The sequence below is a fragment of the Myotis myotis genome, unplaced genomic scaffold (assembly GCF_014108235.1).
Source record: "Myotis myotis isolate mMyoMyo1 unplaced genomic scaffold, mMyoMyo1.p scaffold_m19_p_26, whole genome shotgun sequence".
Lineage (NCBI taxonomy): Eukaryota > Metazoa > Chordata > Mammalia > Chiroptera > Vespertilionidae > Myotis > Myotis myotis.
This window is the reverse complement of record NW_023416331.1, coordinates 1,688,611-1,707,599: the sequence shown is the minus strand read 5'-3', so window position 1 is coordinate 1,707,599 and position 18,989 is coordinate 1,688,611. Positions and strand designations below refer to the sequence as shown.

The 18,989-nt window shown below is 50.3% G+C and overlaps 1 protein-coding gene across 10 annotated transcripts; it reads right to left on the bottom strand.

Moving 5' to 3' along the window:
- Positions 1–2,830: 2,830 nt before the first annotated feature.
- Positions 2,831–17,299, bottom strand: MDC1 (mediator of DNA damage checkpoint 1). Of its 10 annotated transcripts, none has more exons than XM_036356644.1 (17): positions 17,207–17,299; positions 15,074–15,212; positions 13,783–14,163; positions 13,625–13,700; positions 12,248–13,350; positions 11,903–12,022; positions 10,950–11,042; positions 10,211–10,276; positions 9,965–10,060; positions 9,328–9,549; positions 8,630–8,673; positions 5,944–8,211; positions 5,745–5,864; positions 5,438–5,620; positions 5,154–5,279; positions 4,936–5,046; positions 2,831–3,529 (listed from the first exon to the last, which is right to left on the bottom strand). In XM_036356644.1, exons 2-17 carry the CDS (start codon positions 15,207–15,209, stop codon positions 3,362–3,364), a joined length of 5,313 nt encoding a protein of 1,770 aa, XP_036212537.1. In that variant the 5' UTR covers positions 15,210–15,212; positions 17,207–17,299; the 3' UTR covers positions 2,831–3,361. The 10 variants fall into 10 exon arrangements, with proteins under 10 accessions (XP_036212537.1, XP_036212536.1, XP_036212546.1 ...); XM_036356643.1 differs by lacking the exon at positions 17,207–17,299 and adding an exon at positions 16,830–17,157 and having other exon boundaries at positions 11,903–12,016; XM_036356653.1 differs by lacking the exon at positions 17,207–17,299 and adding an exon at positions 16,830–17,156 and having other exon boundaries at positions 5,944–6,132.
- Between the last annotated feature and the right edge of the window lie 1,690 nt (positions 17,300–18,989).

The following is an 18,989-nucleotide window of genomic DNA, read 5'->3' as shown; positions in this document are numbered from 1 at the left end:
CTTCACTTATCAAGGGAATGCTTGGGAAATGGGGAGAAATGCAAAGTTTCATTGAGAAATATCACCCTGACAAAGAAGTAGCACACCGAGGAATAAACTTGTTCAATGACAATGCAGTGTTTCACTTCAGGCAAATGTTAAAACGCAGGCAAAAACAATCATTGGGTAGGTTTTTAGTGAGACAGAGACCCAGTGAACCTGAAGCAAGTTCTAGTGGAGCAAAGAGACGAAAGAGAAAGAACCCCAGAAGAATAGCTCCCTGATGTGTTTACGGAAGGGAACTCCTTCCAAACAAGAACACCCTCCTCCATATTCAGTCATCAGTAGCTCTCAGCATTCAAGGTAAGTTCTAGTGTGTACCTACATTTTCATTTTTTACTCTACACTTCCTTTCTTTTAATATATATTTAAAAATATCTTTATTGATTTCAGAGGGAGAGGGAGAAACAGAAACATCAATGATGAGACAGAATCACTGATCGGCTGCCTCCTACACGCCCCACACTTGGGATCAAGCCCACAACCTGGTCATGTACCTTGACCAAGAATCGAACTGTGACCTCCTGGTTCATAGGTTGATGCACAACCACTTAGTCATATCTGCCAGGCTTCCTTTTCATTTTTTAAAATATATTTTTATTGATTTCAGAGGGAGGGAGAGTGAAACATCAAAAGAGAGAATCACTGATTGGCTGCCTCCTGCACGCCTCCCCACTGGGGACTGAGCCCGCAACCAGGGCATGTGACCTTGACCAGAATCGAAACCGGGACCCTTCAGTCCTCAGGCCGACACTTCATCCATTGAGCCAAACTGGATAGGGTCCTTTTTGTTTTTAAAGTGTTTATTTATAGATTAAACACTATGTTAGACATGTACTGTATATAAGAGAGGTTATAACAGGGAATCAATTTGGGGGTCTGGGACAGATTAATTCAATTTACATTATCTCTAATGGGAAGAAATGATTTGGTTTTCAAACAAATTGCGTTTCGAACAACCTTCCGAAACAAAGTAAGTTGGAGAACTGAGGTGTACCTTACCAGACATCTTGTTTTCCTTCCAGACTCACTCTCTGCCCTTTCTGCTTCAGGAAGTGGGCCGACACCAATGCACCTCCGTGTTTACCAAGGGAGCGCTCTCCACAGAACTGCTCCCTTCTTTCTTCCTTTGGGCTTGGAGGGGTCATCACAGACCTGTGGGCACTGGGACGCTGCTTTATTCTTTGTCATTTCTCTCATCTCCACCTAGTTCTTTGTAATTTTCACTTTGTTCAACGCTCCCCAAATTATCCCCATTTGACTGTGCTATGGTTTCCCGCCAGGACTCTGACTGAGAGACACATTATACAATGTGCTACAAGCTTAGGATTCACTGAAGTTTAAGATTCTCTACAATTTTAAATGGAGGCACTTGAACGAAGTGGGAATGCTAAATGGGGCTATCGAGAGGAATCCCCTGAACCTTGAGAACAGAATTTCACACAGTGAGGCTTTGAGTTGTGCAATGGGACTAACATTTATTTGGATCTTACATGTGCCACACCTAATACAGCTGTGCTTAATATATTACATTAAGAGATTAGGTATATTTATTTATTTATTTTTTTAAAATTTTTTTTGAGGTTAGGTATATTTAAAAGCCAGCAGTGTTCAGCAAAGCTTATGCTATTTCTACTATACCAAAGTTTTCCAAACTTAGGTGTAACTTACCTGCAGAAAAATGCACAAAACTAATCAACAAAAATTTTTTTATTCAAGTGAAATTCACCTAAAATTAACCATTTTAAAGAGAACAATCCAGTGGCATTTAGGACATTCACAATGTGCACCACCAACTGTCTAAGTCCAAAGCATGCCTACCCGCTCACCACATAAACCTGTGCCCATGAGCAATCACTCTCCATCTCCCTTCCCTCCAGCCCCTGCAACCACCAATCTACTTTTAAAAACACACATATATTTTTATTGATTTCAGAGAGGAAGGGAGAGGGAGAGATAGAAACATCAATGAAGAGAATCATTGATCAGCAGCCTCCTGTACACCCCACACCGGGGATTGAACCTGCAATCTGGGCATGTGCCTCGGGACCTCCTGGTTCATAGGTCAATGCTCAACCACTGAGCCATGCTGGCTGAGCACCACCAATCTACTTATCTCCACGGATTTATCTATTCTGGGTATTTTGTAAGTGAAATCAGACCATGTGACCTTTTGTGTCTGGCTTCTTTCACATAACATGCTTTGAAGGTTCATCCTCAGAGCACTGTGGTATAAATCAGTATTTCAATTCTTTTCGTGGCTGAGTAATAATCCATTGTATGGGTATGCCACAATTTGGAACATTTGTTTTTATCTTTTGGCTCTTATGAAAAGAGTTTATATGAACATTTGTGTACAAGTATTTGTGAACATCAATTTTAATTCAGATATATACCTACAAGTGGAACTGCCGGGTCATTTGGCAATTATATATTTATCTTTTTGAGAAACCATCAAACTGTTTACCACAACGGCTGAACCATTCTATTTTTCTGCCAGCAATGTATAAGGGTTCCAATTTCTCCATATCCTTGTAATCAACCTTTTAAACTTAAATTTAAGGAATGTCATATTAAAAAATAACAACTACACTGCCCTGGCCAGATGGTTGGAGTGTCATCCTGTACACCAAAAGGTTGTGGGTTCAACCCCCTCCCCCGCCCCTCGATTGGTTGGGACGTACTGATCAATGTTTCTTTCTCACATGGATGTTTTCACTCTCTCAAACCAATAGAAAAACATATCCTTGGGTGAGGATAAAAAACAAAAACAAAAAACTGCACTATACCATAAGGCACAGAGTGAATATTTATTTATCATAAAGTTTAAGCCTAAGCTCTAATTTGATACATACTGGAAAAGCAGGCCTGAAAAAGGGCAGAGACTTGCTCAAAGTCCAAGCTAAAGGATCTTCTAACAAGATGGGGCCAGGAGAGAGGTAAATCTTTTTGTAGCATTCCATAACCACCCTCAAACTTACTCACTCCAAGCATCCCTTCAAGTTTCTGGCATTGAAATTGTTTCTACTATGTTTTGGAGGATAAGTAAGAATTCCAATAACGAAGAAAAGTGAGATGGCTTCCGAATGGGAGGCAGGGCACGGAGCAGTAGGTAATCAGTCCACCTAAAGATGAGCACACTTAAGGTACCTGTGGCTCCCAACCTCCCTATCTTTGTTTTCCTATAAGCCTTTTCAGCCCCACCCATGTTTCAAGACAAATCAGATCAGTACACCCCAATCCTTCCTAAAGCCCTAAGTTCTTCTCCCCAGTGTTTTCTGTTTATTGATCTGGGAAGAAAAAGGGTACTGGGGAGGGGTTTTCAGGGGGATGCCATTTCCAAAGTGGAGAGAACAAAGGCCTCTGGCTTGGCTTCCTGCTTCAGCACTCCTGTCAGCAGGAACTCTGGTGAGAGGATGGGCAGCCCAACGCGAGAAGGCGTGGTGCATCGAGGGGCGTCCTGGGAGCATGTGATCACAACTCTCTGAGGCTGGGAGGACACAAAGCAGAGGCAGAAAGTCAGGGGAAAAAGAACCCTAGAAGTAGGTTTAGGACCCACTCATCAGTCCAGGCATCACTAAGACAGGAGCTCTGGATACAATGCCACATAAAGTACACTACGCTGTCTGTGATGTGCTCTTGCCAGAAATGTGGAACCTGAATTTATTCAAGCTTTTAAAACTGATTATCGTTTACATGAAATAATAGAAGATAGAGAATAAGGTAAGTGGTACAACCAGGGAGCAAACAGAAGAATCCAGCCTGAGGGACATCTAAAGGACATTGACCTAGTTTCTGCAGAAAATCACTGGCATAAAAAGGTGGGTGGGCCCTGGCCAGTTTGGGTGAGCATTGGCCCAAGGACCAAAGGGTCTCGGTTGATTCCCAGTCAAGGGTACATACATTGGTTGTGGTTCAATCCCTGGTCCTGGTTGGGGTTCATTCGGGAGGCAACCAATTGATGTGCCATCAATGTTTCTCTCTCTCTCTCTCCACTCCCCCACCCCCCGCCCTTCCTTTCTTCCTTCCTTCCACTCAATGGAAAAAATATCCAAATATCCCCCGGTGAGGAATAAAAAAAAAGCCGGGCCGATGTGGCTCAGTGATTGATCACTGACCTATTCAATTCCCGGTCAGGGCACATGCCCGGGTTGCTGGCTCAATTCCCAGTGTGGGGCGTGCAGGAGGCAGCCAATCGATGATTCGCTCTAAAAAAATAAGCTATTGCACTAATCCAGGAAATTATACAAAATTAAAAAAAAATCAATAAAAACATATTTAAAAAAATAAAATGCAAATTAAAACAAAATCCAGCAGGTATCAGCAGAGCTCCTCTGCCATTCCTATCTCCCTCTCCCTTTTTTTAAAAAAAAATATTTTATTGATTTGTTACAGAGAGGAAGAGAGAGGGACAGAGAGTTAGAAACATTGATGAGAGAGAAACATCGATCAGCTGCCTCCTGCACACCCCCTACTGGGGATGTGCCCGCAACCCAGGTACATGCCCTTGACCGGAATCGAACCTGGGACCTTTCAGTCCACAGGCCGACGCTCTATCCACTGAGCCAAACTGGTTAGGGCTCCCTCTCCCTTTTTAAAAAAAAATATTATTGATTTCAGAGAGGAAGGGAGAGGGAAAAAGAGATAGAAACATCAATGATGAGAATCATTGACTGGCTGCCTCCAGCATGCCCCACACTGGGGACTGAGCCTGCAACTTGGGAATATGCCCTGACCGGGAACTGAACCCTGACCTCCTGGTTTATAGGTTGATGCTCAACCACTGAGCCACACTGGCTGGGCTCCTATCCCTTTCGTACCATAGGTCTCCCCCAGCCCTCTCACTACAGTGTTCCCATCTGCAGCTCCCCAGATAAAGAACACACTCCCCTCTACCTTGTAGGACCGGGGCATGCTGGGTAGGACAGTGCCTCCACAGCAGCTGATGATCTCTCCCATCTGAGGGGGTGGCGGCTGGACTCCAGGGGTCACATGAATCTCATAGCCCTAGGAGGAAGGAAATGGCGGAGCCAGTGGAGAGCTGCACTGAAGCCATGCACTGCTGGGAAACTTCTGGAGGGAGGGCTAGCATGCGGAGGAAGACAGTCCCTCACCTCTAGCAGCCTTCGCTCACGAGCCCGGCTCAGGGAGTCACGGAGGCTGAAGCCAAAGTTCTTTTCCTGCTCAGGATCAGTCACCACATAGTCATCCGGGGGCAAGAAGCAACCGGCCTTGCGGGACTAAGGGTGGCAGCAGTCAGTATCAAAGCCTAGCATTTACAGGGGGCTCACAAAGTGTTTTTGAATGAAGGCTTCTGCTCATTCACCCTGGCCTTCCTGCACCCCTCTTCCTCCCGCCACTTTCTCTATTGGTCTGCCACCATCTCCTGGCCTCTCACCTGGTACAGCCAGTCCAGGGAGAGGATAGGGATCCCCCGCCCTAGGGCACACAGGAACTTGACTGTCCGGCAGATTCGATCAGTCACCAGGTGGGACGCCTCTGCCACTGAGCTGGCCAGACTTCCCCCCAGGGCCAGCACTGCCTGCTCTCCACGGGCATCCACCACTCCTGTGAAGAGCACCTGTGGAGCGGATGGGCCTACGTTGGTCACAGCAAGCCTTGCACCAGTGCCTATCTCCCAAGGCCCCAGTCCCCTCCCATCCCCACATCTGCTCCCATGAAGCCCCAGGCCCCTTCTCTCCTACTTTGGGGGCTGCGGACTCATGGTTAGGTTTAGTCCGTCGGAGGCCGCGGACTGGCATTCCTTTGGGCTCTTCCTCAGCCTGGTCTCTCTTTCTCTTGCCTGGTCCTGGCATCACCACATCCTGGAATTGAAAAGGATCCTGGTGGGAACTTCTGAGCCCCCAGCCCCTTCCCAGCTCGCAGCCCCAGCCTTCTCCTTACCTCTTCCTTCCCTGGCTGCTCTGCCTCTTCTTCCTTGAGGACCACTGTCTTCTGAGGGACTTCTCTTCGCAGCCGTTTTGGAAGTGGGGGTGAATCCACAGTATCTGAAGGCTTCTTGTGGTTTTGAAAGGCCTTAGGCTGGGACCCTGGGCTGAACTCATATCCACCTGTTGCCTCTACCTTTTGGATCTGGAGAGCATGAGTGGGTGCCCCAGGAAGCTGGGCAAAGGCAGGCTCAGGAATGGTCCTAAGGGACTTGGTTGCTCTCACTGCTCCTCGCCTTTGGCTCCTTGAGGACCAGGCGTTAGGTTCAAGGGGTGCAGAGCAGGGTTCATAGACAATGGGAGCTGCGAGGGGCTGCCTAGCGACCCTTGGCCTCCTGCTACAACTGGCTTGAGGGATGGGCTCAGGGGGAATAGGCTGGTTTGTGGGGAAAGGAGACTGGGATTCAGGGATGGTAGGAACTGGCACAGCACTTCTTGTAGACCTCAGTGTCCTGCTCTGACCACCCTGAGCTATGGCCTCGGGGTTGACAGGCTGGTCTGTAGGGGTCGGAGGTTCAAGGTCAGGGGCTGTGGGGACAGTCAGTTCAGGGGTCTTGACAGAGGCCCTGTGTGCCCTGCCCCGTGTGGCCCGAGATGTGGGCTCAGGGGTGACAGGCTGGTCTGTGGGGACAGTCGGTTCAGGGGTCTTGACAGAGGCCCTGTGTGCCCTGCCCCGTGTGGCCCGAGATGTGGGCTCAGGGGTGACAGGCTGGTCTGTGGGGACAGTCGGTTCAGGGGTCTTGACAGAGGCCCTGTGTGTCCTGCCCCGTGTGGCCCGAGATTTGGGCTCAGGGGTGACAGGCTGGTCTGTGGGGACAGTCGGTTCAGGGGTCTTGACAGAGGCCCTGTGTGTCCTGCCCCGTGTGGCCCGAGATGTGGGCTCAGGGGTGACAGGCTGGTCTGTGGGGACAGTCGGTTCAGGGGTCTTGACAGAGGCCCTGTGTGTCCTGCCCCGAGAAGTGGGCTCAGGGGGGACAGGCTGGTCTGTGGGGACAGTCGGTTCAGGGGTCTTGACAGAGGGCCTGTGTGTCCTGCCCCGCGTGACCCGAGATGTGGGCTCAGGGGTGACAGGCTTGTCTGTAGGGGTCAGAGGTTCAAGGTCAGGGGCTGTGGGGACAGTCGTTTCAGGGGTCCTGACAGAGGCCCTATGTGTCCTGCCCTGAGAAGTGGGCTCAGGGGGGACAGGCTGGTCTGTAGGGGTCGGAGGTTCAAGGTCAGGGGCTGTGGGGACAGTCGGTTCAGGGGTCTTGACAGAGGCCCTATGTGTCCTGCTCCGCGTGGCCCGAGATGTGGGCTCAGGGGTGACAGGCTTGTCTGTAGGGGTCGGAGGTTCAAGGTCAGGGGCTGTGGGGACAGTCGTTTCAGGGGTCCTGACAGAGGTCCTATGTGTCCTGCCCTGAGAAGTGGGCTCAGGGGGGACAGGCTGGTCTGTGGGGACAGTCGGTTCAGGGGTCTTGACAGAGGCCCTGTGTGCCCTGCCCCGTGTGGCCCGAGATGTGGGCTCAGGGGGGACAGGCTGGTCTGTGGGGACAGTCGGTTCAGGGGTCTTGACAGAGGCCCTGTGTGTCCTGCCCCGAGAAGTGGGCTCAGGGGGGGCAGGCTGGTCTGTGGGGACAGTCGGTTCAGGGGTCTTGACAGAGGGCCTGTGTGTCCTGCCCCGCATGGCCCGAGATGTGGGCTCAGGGGGGACAGGCTGGTCTGTAGGGGTCGGAGGTACAAGGTCAGGGGCTGTGGGGACAGTCGGTTCAGGGGTCTTGACAGAGGCCCTGTGTGTCCTGCCCCACGTGGCCTGAGATGTGGGCTCAGGGGGGACAGGCTGGTCTGTGGGGACAGTCGTTTCAGGGGTCCCGACAGAGGCCCTGTGTGTCCTGCCCCGCGTGGCCCGAGCTGTGGGCTCAGGGGGGACAGGCTGCTCTCTGGAGGGGGCAGGGTGGAGCTCAGGGGCTACAGAAGCTGGAGAGGGTGTCACCCTGGAGCACCCCTGGGGCCTGCATTTGGATTTTGCATGCAGAGGGTCCAGCTCTGAGGACAAGGGATTCTCCAGAGCTTCCTGACTCCCATTTTGCCTGGAGCTGGGAATGGGCGACTCTAAAGGTGGAGATGGAGCAAAGAGGGGCTGAGAAGCAAGATGTTTTTGGCTCTGAGGGATGAGGGGGTTTTGGACTGGGGCTGAGGCTTCAGGGACTGCTGGAGGCAGACAAACATCTAGGGATCCTGGATCACCCTGGGGAGAAATAGAAGCCCGTGAGGGAGGGAGAGAGGACTGGACACTGTTCTCAATACTTGTTACAGTGGAAGTACGCTCACTGGCATTTCTCTTTCTGTCTCTGACCATCTTCCATTAGACTGGGACTTCTTCCCACAGACCTCTCCCCGTAAGGCCAGGATAGTGCTGTCAATATATGGACGATGGGTGGTTGGGAAAAGAGGGAAGGGACATGAAGAAAGGGATGTTCTTTCTGAGTCAGGGAGAGGGAAACAGAGCTGGAACAGATAGATTGAAAACAACAGGTGCCAATGTAAAGGGCCAGAAGCCAACTGAGAGTGGTGGAAATGACGACAGTGGAGAAGATGGGGCAGAGCAGGTGAAAGCAAGGTCTGGTAAGGGGCAGTGGAGGGGAGGTAGAGAAAGCAGCTCTCACCCTAGAAGCCTTCTCAGCCGGGGACATCTTGCAATTCAGGGGTCCTAGACAGAAAGTAAAGACAAGTGTGGCTGAGGTCCAAGCAGGCAGTTACTTAGGGGTTATCATAAGGCTTTGTTAACACCTGGGTGGGTCTTAACCTCTGCCTTCACTCACCTCTCTGCTGCCTCCTGGGACTTACCTCCCTCCCCCTGACTGGCTCCTAGACGCTATCAGGGCTAATGATAGTCCACAAGGTCCCCTGCCCTTCCTTCAGGGTCCAGTGTTGGACTGGAGGACTGCCCTTTCTGGTCCTGGCTCCCTCTCTGTGCGCCTCCTTCCAGTATTACTTTGGATATGTTGACTTCTAACCTACCTGGCTCACAATCTTTCTCTGGTGCTAGTTTCCCTGCTTCCTTCTTAAATACTTCACTTGCAAAAGACTGCTTTACCACCTCTTGTAGTTCCTTGGGTGTCTCAATTTCTACCTTCAAACTCTCTATATCCCTTTCCATACTTGCACTTTCCAGTTTTATTGGACTCTTGTGTCCGAGTGTCTCTAGCTAACACCTGCTTTTGTTCCCTGTCCTTCATCACCCTGGCTAATTCTTCCTCTCCCATTACATCTTCTCTTGACCCTGCTGGTGGCAGTTTTCTGGTTTCCCTCTCTAATGGTTCTCTCTTTGGGGTCACCCTCTCTGCTGCTTCTCTTGGTGTACCCATGCCTTTCTCCGAAGTCTGCAACCCTCCGCCTTGAATCCCCAATGGCTCTGTGTGAAATGGGTTTTCCAGATGTTGGTCTTGAGGTGTTGGCCTGGGCGACAAGGGGCAAGATCCATGGGCCTCCAGGTGGGTAGCAATGGGCTGGGTCTCAGAGGCCTCAGATTCTCTTAGACAGAATGGCTGTGTAGCCAAGACTTCCCAAGGCTCATCCAGGGCACCTGGAAGTAGAGAGTGAGAGTGAGAGTGAGAGTGAGAGGAGGTAACAGGTTGAGAAAGAATGAAGGTAAATTCATGAACAATAAATCTATATGGGCTATTTATAAAAAGCTACGAGTAAGGAGGATAGTTGTAACTTTTAATGCTTGTTTCAAAAAGTAAGACCATACTTCATATAAAAGCTCTCACAGCAGTCTCTTAAAAACTATGCTACAGAACGCTTCTTGGTCTTTTGGCTAAGATCAAGTGTAAAAGTTATGCTAGACAAGTTGCTCTATGGGTCTAACTAAATATGACTTTCTTCCCTTAGTAAGATGGAGAAACATCAGCAAAAAAATAAAATAATATGAAAGAAACATGTATAGGGAGAAAACAGGAGGCAAAGTTAGGGGCACAGAGGAGGGGAGTTTCTTATACCTGAGGCCTGGAAGCTGCAATGGGAAGAAGGGCCAGGCTCTTGGGGTGGAGTAAACAGGAAGACCTGGGTGGGCTCATCCTCCATGCTCGGGACTGCTGCGCAGGAAAAGGTGGCCTAAGCACACAGCTCCAGGCCATTCTCAGTCCCCTGCCCTGCCTTGGCCAGCCTCACACCCTTCAAGGACCACCAGTGTAATCTCCCTGCTCCTGCTGTGCACAGCGTCCCCATGACACAAATGCCCTCACCGTCCAGGCTCTGGCTCTCTCTCTCCACAAAGCACTGGGTAGCTTGTTGGTCTAGATCTTCAGAATCTGGTGGTGGAGAAATACAGAATAAAAAATCACATCTGACCCATGTCTTACTTTTTCTCTACAATTCTCTCCCCAACTCAAATCCCTAGGCAAGACTGAATGTCTGTGTCCCACCCCACATTATTTTTTCTTTTTTTTGTTAATCCTCACCCAAGGATATTTTTCCATTGATTTTTAGAGAGAGTGGAAGGGAGGGGGAGAGACAGAAAGGAACATCGAGGTGAGAGAGACACATTGGTTGGTTGCCTCCCACACAAGCCCTAACCAGGGCCAGAGATTGAGCCTACAACTTAGGTGCATGCCCTTGATTGGAATTGAACTGAGGACACTTCAGTCCACAGGCTGACACTCTAGCCCAGCCGTGGGCAAACTACGGCCCGCGGGCAGGATCCGGCCAGTTTGAAATGAATAAAACTAAAAAAAAAAAAAAAGACCGTACCCTTTTATGTAATGATGTTTACTTTGAATTTATATTAGTTCACACAAACACTCCATCCATGCTTTTGTTCCGGCCCTCCGGTCCAGTTTAAGAACCCATTGTGGCCCTCGAGTCAAAAAGTTTGCCCACCCCTGCTCTAGCCACTGAGCCAAAGCGGCTAGGACCACACATTCTTTAAAAAAAAAAACACCACCAAAACTTTCATTTTATGCTAAATTTACTCCCGGGTCTTACGTTTTTGTTTCCTCACTTTCTTCTGGGACATGTTTTTCTTCTGTGCAACCTCTTCTGGTTTAGGAACCATCTGGTCCTTTTCTGTACTGTCTCCTCCAGGTGGCATGGAGAGCTCATGTTGGGGGGTAATCTGCCATGAGCGCTGCAAATTCTATGCCACATCTTGGGGACTTTGTTCACTTGGATGTGCTCAGTGACCAGAGAGTCTACAGCTAAACCCGTAAGTTAAGCTCTCTGCATTTTAAGCGTGTGTAGCAAAAATCAGCACTCTTTTTGGGCCACCGACTCTGTGTCCAGCCCCACTGTTTGGCCTGGGCATACCTACCAGCCCAGGTAGGTATTGCAATGATGGAATGACACCTATTGCTCCTGTCAAGCGACATCCTCAGATACTTGGTGACTTTTTAGACAGGCACCCCCTTGACGGCCTGGGCAGTTCACGGGTGTTCTTAAAGTGAACACGAAGATCTGAACCTCTTGATTTGCATGATTTTGTGGGGTTTTCTGGGTCAAGTGAATAGTGAACCATTTTCAGGGGCCACATTTGGCCCCTTTTGGGAAGAGTCCACCCCACATTCTTATTTCTAATATCCCCATGAGATAGTACTAGAAGGCAGGGGCCTTGGGAAGTGTTTAGGTCCTCAGGGTGGAGCCCCCATGAATGAGATTAGTGCCCTTATAAAAGAGACCCCAAAGAGCACCCTTGTGCCCTTCTGCCAGTTAAGGATATGGTGAGAAGTGGACCACCTATGAACAGGAAGCAAGCCCTCACCACACACTGAATCTGCTGGTGCCTTGATCTTAGACTTTCTAGCCTTTAGAATTGTGAGGAATGTTTCCTGTTTACAAGCCATCCCCTCTGGTATTTTGTTGCAGCAGCTTGAATGGATTAAGTCTCCCTGTAAGCTTTCTTTATCTCAGAGATCAAGGAAGGAGAGCAGCCCAGCACTTACCATCATCATGGCTGTGTCCACAGTCCTTGGTCATGTCCACATGTGGTTCTCCCCTGCTTTCTCTGGGGGGCTGGGCTCCCTTTCTCTGTGCCTGGGTGGGTTCCCCTGCAGTACCTGTGTCTACCAAGAGATCTGTCAGGTTCTCCCTTTAGACAAGGAGATGGTCCTATTCTACTTGTGCTAAAGGTGATCCACCCTGGGCTGCCGCCTCAAGAGCTCTCTCTGGCTGAAGGACAGGAACAACCCACTCTGTCCCAGCATCCCCTTCTGCTGGAAGCTGGCTCTTTCTCACACCTGCCACTGCGGAGGATGCACCCTCCGCAGCATCTGTTCCACAGTACCCACCTGGAGGAGGCTGGGCTTCCTCTAGGCACAGGGCAGGCAGCTTTGCTGGGCCCCCTTCTGCTTCCACATTTGTTGGATTTGTGCCTGCCACAGGCACCTCATGCTTCTCTGGGAGCGTAACAGCTGGCCCCGGGGAGACTTCCTCTTCCACGTGTGTGTTGGTGCCCACTGTGGCAGAGGCCTGGCTTCTCTCCAGGACTCCGGGGGAGCTCTTCTCTTCTTCCACTTCTCTGTCACCGTCCCCGAAAGGAGGCGGACTCTTTTCTGGCTGAGCTTTGTCTGTGTGACTCTTGGGAACATAGCCTCTCTTTTCTACTGGGAACCCCTCCACCTCCATGTCTGTGCCACTGTTTCTCCCAGTAGCAGTTTGGCTTTGCTCAAGAAAAGCCGGAGGCTGGGCTCTGTCCTCTTCCACATCTGTATCTCTGTTCCAGGCAGTGGCTCGGCTCTCCTTCAGCTGCACCAAAGTGAGTGCTGCTGACACTCCTTCCTCATCATCTGCATTGCTGCTGCTCACCACGGAGGCTTGGCTTCGCTCCAGAGGGACCGTGAGTGGGGCCTCAGCCTCCTCATCTGTCTCACTGCCAGCCGGGCTCTCGTGAAGATGTGCCAGGTCAGGTCCCCCAGGACTCTCTGCATTAACTCCATGGAAGATCTGCCTTCTTTTCATGGGCACCACAGCTGGGGTCGTGGGAATCCCCTCTTCTTCCACGTCAGTATCACTGTCTATGAAGCCAGAAGGCTGGGCCCTTTCGAGATGGCCCTCAGCTGGCTTTCCTGGAGGCCTGCTTTCATCCTCCACATCTGTCTCACTGTCCTCCCCAGGGGGCTGGCTCCTCTCCAGAATCACCCCATTGCTTGCATCTCTCTTGACTCTTATGTCACTGTTCCTCTCCTGCCCCAAAGACTGATCCTTTCCAACCTGGATTTCAGTTCTGACAGCCTCAGGCTGTCCTGTCTCTGCGGCAGCATCTCCTGTGGCAGCTGCGGAGGCCCACCCTGCTGCTGGCTGCTGACTTTCTTCCTCATCTGTGTCACTGTCCAGGTTGAAGGCATAAGGTGGCCCAGGACCATCTGGGGCAGAAGAAGGCCCCTCTTCATCACTATAAAGGGAAGAGAAGAGAAAGAGTTTATAGAATCATTTCCCAGGAAGGGACACCTGACTCAAGTGTGAGCTCCTGGAGAGCAGAAACAAGGTAGTATTTGTTTTTCTATCTCCAGCAATTAGTTCTCCACTTGGAACATCAAAGGTGCTCAATGAAAATTCAGTTAATGAAAGATGACGATTTCCATGACGATTCTCTCTTACAGATGGATCATTCAGTCCCAGGTTCCTTCTCTTTCTGAAGACTCAGGTGTCTGGCCCTCAACACTCACCTCTCTGGAACCACTGTTGCCAAAAGGGAGGACATGGTCCTTGGTTCATTCACCATATTCCTTTCAGAAAGAGGATCTGCCAAGAGTAGAAAGAAGTTGACAGTTTTACATTCACCATCCCCGTCTCCTTGCCCACCCTCCCAAATACATGCACTTACCTACTTCCTCTTCTGAGTCCTCAGCCAATAGGATCCCCCAGGGTTGAGTTCCTCCCTGTACCCTGGGTGTCTCCTCTACAGTTAGGGGGCCCCGGGAGACAAAGGGCAGGGAGACATCCAGGCGATGGTACTGGCAGGGCAAGTCAGCAAAGACAACCAACTCCTGGTCCCTCAGACGATGACTCACCCCAGGGCTCAGGAACTTAGGAGGCCTCAGGATTTGAGTACCATTGAGGCTCCCACAATCCCAGAGGACAGGTGCCTTGTCCCAGGCCAAGATTTCAATCACTGCATGTTGCTTGGAGATGGATGGAAAGGGCAGGGCCACAGAGCAATCAGGCATTCGGCCTACCACGTTTTTCCCGAGGTAGAGTGGGAAATCTAAGAATTAGAGGGTAGATAGGTTCCAGGCCACATTCCTGGCCTGCTACTGGGAAAATTTCTGGTTAAGTACCCAACTACTCATTCAAGGTCCTCACACGCAATAGAAAAATAAAAGGCCCTAGGACATCTAAGTATTGAAGATTATATGCAATACATTATTCATAGGCAACACTCCACCCATCCATACTGGATTTTTTCTATTGTGATAAAACAAACATAAAATATAGCACTGTAACCCTTTTTAAGTGTACAGTAAAACCATCCCAAGTCCAGGGCTCTTGCCTGCAACAAGTCAATTAGCCCCCTCTTCTCCATTCCCAGTAAAACATTTTTTCAGATCTCCTTGAAAACAAGTTTTGCCCTGGCTGGTGTTTCTCAGTGGTTAGAGTGCTGGCCTATGCACAAAAGGTTGTGGGTTTGATTCCGTGAAGGGCATGTACCTGGGTTGCAGGTTCGATCCCAGGCCCCAGTCAGGGCACATGCGAGAGGTAACAAACTGATGTTCTCTCTCTCACATGAATGTTTCTCTTTCCTTCTCTCCTCTCTAAAAATTAATGGAGCCTGGCTGGTGTGTTCAGTGGTTGAGCACCAACCCATGAACCAGGAGGTCACAGTTCCATTCCCAGCAGGGCACATGCCCAGGTTTCAGGCTTGATAAACAGAAGGGGGCATGCAGGAGGCAGCTGTTCGATGATTCTCTCTTGTAATTGATGTTTCTCTCTCTCCCTCTTCTTTCCTCTCTCTCTGAAGTCAATAAAAACATGTTTTTAAAAAATTACTAAAAATCAATGGAAAAAATATTTTCAGGTGAAGATTAACAAAATGTATACGTAAGTTTCTTAGAGCCTCCCACTCCCTCCCCACAGAAGAAAGCCTACACCAGTGCTTCAGCATCACTACCCCCGACCTTTTTCTGGTCCGTGGGCACTACTGAAGACATGCAGTCGCCCCAGGGGCTCCAGGCTACACCCCACGGAGTCACTGGGTCTCTCTGTCTCCTCCTCCTCTTCAACCTCCCAGTTAACAGCCTGAGTGTCCTCCATGACCTGGGAAGGAAACACATTATCATCTCTATCATTGTTCATACAGTCTCAGAGAGGAGACTCACAACTAGGGGTAAACCTGGATATTTATTCAGTTTGATGCTTCTCTTTATGCCAAGCATTCTGTTGTTATCCTTCTAAAGCACTGAAAAAATATTTCTGACCAGAACATGGAATAAGAAATAAGTATCATAAGGCCCCAAGTTCACAAGCAAATATTTCTCAACTTACAATGTAGTTACATCCCGATAAATCCCTCATAAATTGAAAATACTGTAGGATGAAAATGCATTTAATACACCATAGCATAGCCTAGCCTACCTTAAACATGCTAGGAACACTTACATTAGCCTACAGTTGAGCAAAATCATCCACTACAGAGCCTATTCTATAATAGAGGGTTGAATATCTAATGTAATATATTATGTATACCACTTTTACAATATTGCAAAAAAATCATAGCTTAGAGAATATGTGTACACATATTTATATAGACACATTTATATAGACAGCTGTTTTGAGAAACAATGCTCAGCCTTGCTATATGTAATAGGTTTCGTTGTTTTTGTTTTTAAATGCGATTTGCAATCCCTAAATTGACTTCAATATCCACTATTGGGTTGCAACTTAGTTTGAAAACACCATTTCAAAGGGAGTTAACTTTTGCCAAGCATCAACTACATGTTGGGCACTGTGTTATGCGTCAGGCATAGTAGCCACGTGAGGCAGGCCTTTAGGAAACCAAGGATAAAAATATTAAATTCTTTGCTCTGGATAACACAGCAGGTAGTGTAAAGGACGGGACTAAGTATGTGTCTGGCTGCAACGCCCGTGCTTGGTGCTGAGACTAAACGGACTCATTTAATCGTCTGAATCTGTAAAGTTTTATTATCATGTCCTATTTGATAAAGGAATGCAACACAGCCCTGGCGGGTGGCTCGGTTGGCTAGAGCACCATCCTGATAGGCCAAGGTTTTGAGTTCGATCCCTGGCCAGGGCACACACAAGAATCAACCCACGGTGCACAAATAGGCGGGACAACAAATCGATGTTTCTCTCTCAAATCAATTTAAAAAAATACAAAGAAAAGAAAGAGCCCCGGCCAATTTGTTCAGTGGCTGGCGCGTTGGCCCACACACCGAAGGCCCCTGGTTTGATCCCGGCGGGGCGGGCAGAGCGGGAAGCAGCCAATCGAGGTGTCTCCCCCCCTCCCCCCACTCTGTCTGAAGAAAAAAAAGACGCTGAAACACAGATGGGTAAGGAACTTGCCCAAGAGCACCCGGCTGTCTCTCCTGTTTAATGTTCTCTAATGGCTTTCCATGTCCACAGGGTAAAATGGCATGTAAGCTCCTTGGCGGGAGCCACCGTGACCGAAGCCTGTGTCCCCGCCACGCGCGGCTCCCGGTCCCTGAGCACGGCCCGCCGGCCCGTCTGCGCGCCTCGCCCCGCGCTTTCCGGCCCGGCCCCTCCGACCAGCGCACCGCCGCCGGCGGCCCGACCGCTGCGCGGAGAGCGCGCGGACTTCTAGTCACTAGAGCTCCCGGTCCTCGCAGCGGGCGGCCGGGCCCGCGGGACTGTCTCTCCCTCCGGGGTCCATCCTCTTCGCTCACCAGGACTTACCGCGCACCTGGCGCCGTTCGAACTATTAGAGACAGTCATGAACCGAACCGCTAGCCCTGCCCTCCTGGCGTCACAGCGCCGAGTCTAGCGGCGGAAGAACAGTGAGAGGAGCCGGGGCGGACTTCACTGAGAGATGCCACCCTAGGGAGAAGCCGCTGACAGGGACAGGCGGGCTCCCACCCACCGGCCGCCCTCCGGGCCCGTCTCCCTGCGCCCGCACCCCCAGCTCGGGGCCGGGCGTCGGGCCAGGATGAGTATTACAACCCCACCAGCAACTTCCAAGGATCCTCCGCCCAGTCGCACCAAAGCACACCCCTCCCGCCCCCGGAGAAACAAGATGGCACCGGGCAGGGGCGGGCTCGGCCCCCAGAACTCACCCGCGGTGAGACCCGCGCGCGCCACCAGTAACGGTCGCGACGCGGTGGCGCGAGCGCTCCCGCCGAGCCGAGCCGGTCCGCTGATTGGTTCCAGTCGCTGTCTTTCACAGCCCGCTGCGAGCCGATTGACGCAGCCCAGGCGGAGGCCCCGCCCCACCCCGCCCCTACCGCTCTCACGGGCGGCTCTCCCGGGGCCGGAAACCCGCTGAGAGAGGCGAGGCCGCCGCGCGCGTTCGGAAGAGCGCACCTCGATTGGGCAGGTCCAGGAGCCACCCCGGCCGCGTCACCGCCCGCCGCCCATTCCCGCGCAGACACCCAAACCACGACCACAGAGTCTCGCTGCGGGCGGCGCCTAGAGCGGCTCCTGCCAAGGCCTCCCAGACCTGGTGGTTGCTGACTCAGGGAAATGGAACTGAGTTGCTGTCGTGGCCGGAGGCTGCAGTTTGGAGAACAGCCCGCAGGCGTGGCGCTTGAGGACTCCTCACTGCAATGGAAGTTCATTTCCTTTTGATTTGCTTGTGTGGAAGTCATGTCATTTCCTCCCTGAGAATATAGCCCTGATGGATATTTTAGATCGTTTACCTAAAGCAAAGATCCCTAGGCCAACAGAGGGAACCCTTTTTGCTATCCTCTCAAGGCTGACCGAGGTATTTCAAGGAATGAAGAAAGGATAAAACCATTTATTTCATTATCTCATACTAAGACAAGCAAGAAGAGGATAGTAAAATTTGACATGTGTATAATGTAGAACGTCCTTTTCCATTCGCTATCTCACTTCATTCTGACCACAACTATCAAATACAGAAGTAGATTTTACAGAGAAATTGAAGCTCTGCTACGTTCAATGACGTGGCTGGGTTTCTACAGCTCATATAAGGTAAGGACTAATTGAAACCAGTCCTTTCATTCTAAATTCTAAACTCTTTCCACTATCACAAAAGAACCACTTTCATTGTGATTATGCCCCAAAACATTCTATTTTAAGTGGGTAGAGGGGTCTTCTTACACAATTGGATGTTCTTTTATTTGTGACTGAGAGATGTGTATTGACTCCAAGAAGTAACGATGATGACCTTGATATCACGTGTCCTCTGTTATAGTGCCTACTATATTCTTTGTCCACTTTTCACCCGATTGCAAGGTCCTGGAGGCCAGGGGCTAATTCATAATCATTTTTGTATCCCTTGCCCCTGGCCTGGGGGACACTCAGAATCTACCGTGAGTTAATCCGGGAGAAAAAGCTTGGCACTTTGATTTGAACCCATCCAATTTTCTCCCGTGAATACCCTCTCCCCATTTTGAAATGTATATCCTGAGGCTCTTGAAACCCGCGAACTGAAAAACCACGGACTTCAAAGTGTGGAAAGGCAGGCTGGAAGGAATGAAATTCTGGCAGGCAGCTCACCCCATGGCTCTGTGTTTGACAAAACCACGGAGTCTCCAACGCTGCTCTAAGGCCCAGATGTCCTACGTGGACGGAGACTTCTGGCTTCCCAGATCCGGATATGAGCTTTTCTCAACCATTCGTTTGTTCTTTGAACATACCCTCCAGACAATTACATCTCTATCCTGTAAAAGCCCTTGCTGCAATTTTGTTTCTCTTTCTAAATGTTATCGTTAGAAAACTCCCGAGGAAATAGCAGGAAGGCAATCCCCTCCTGCTTGAGGTATCTGGGGGAGCAGCGGCCTAGCGTTCATGTCTCGGGTCACCCAAGGGCCAGTTGTTAGACAGCAGAGCCGAGGGCCGGTGCTCCTGCTTTCGCTGAGCTCAGCAGCCCCGTCT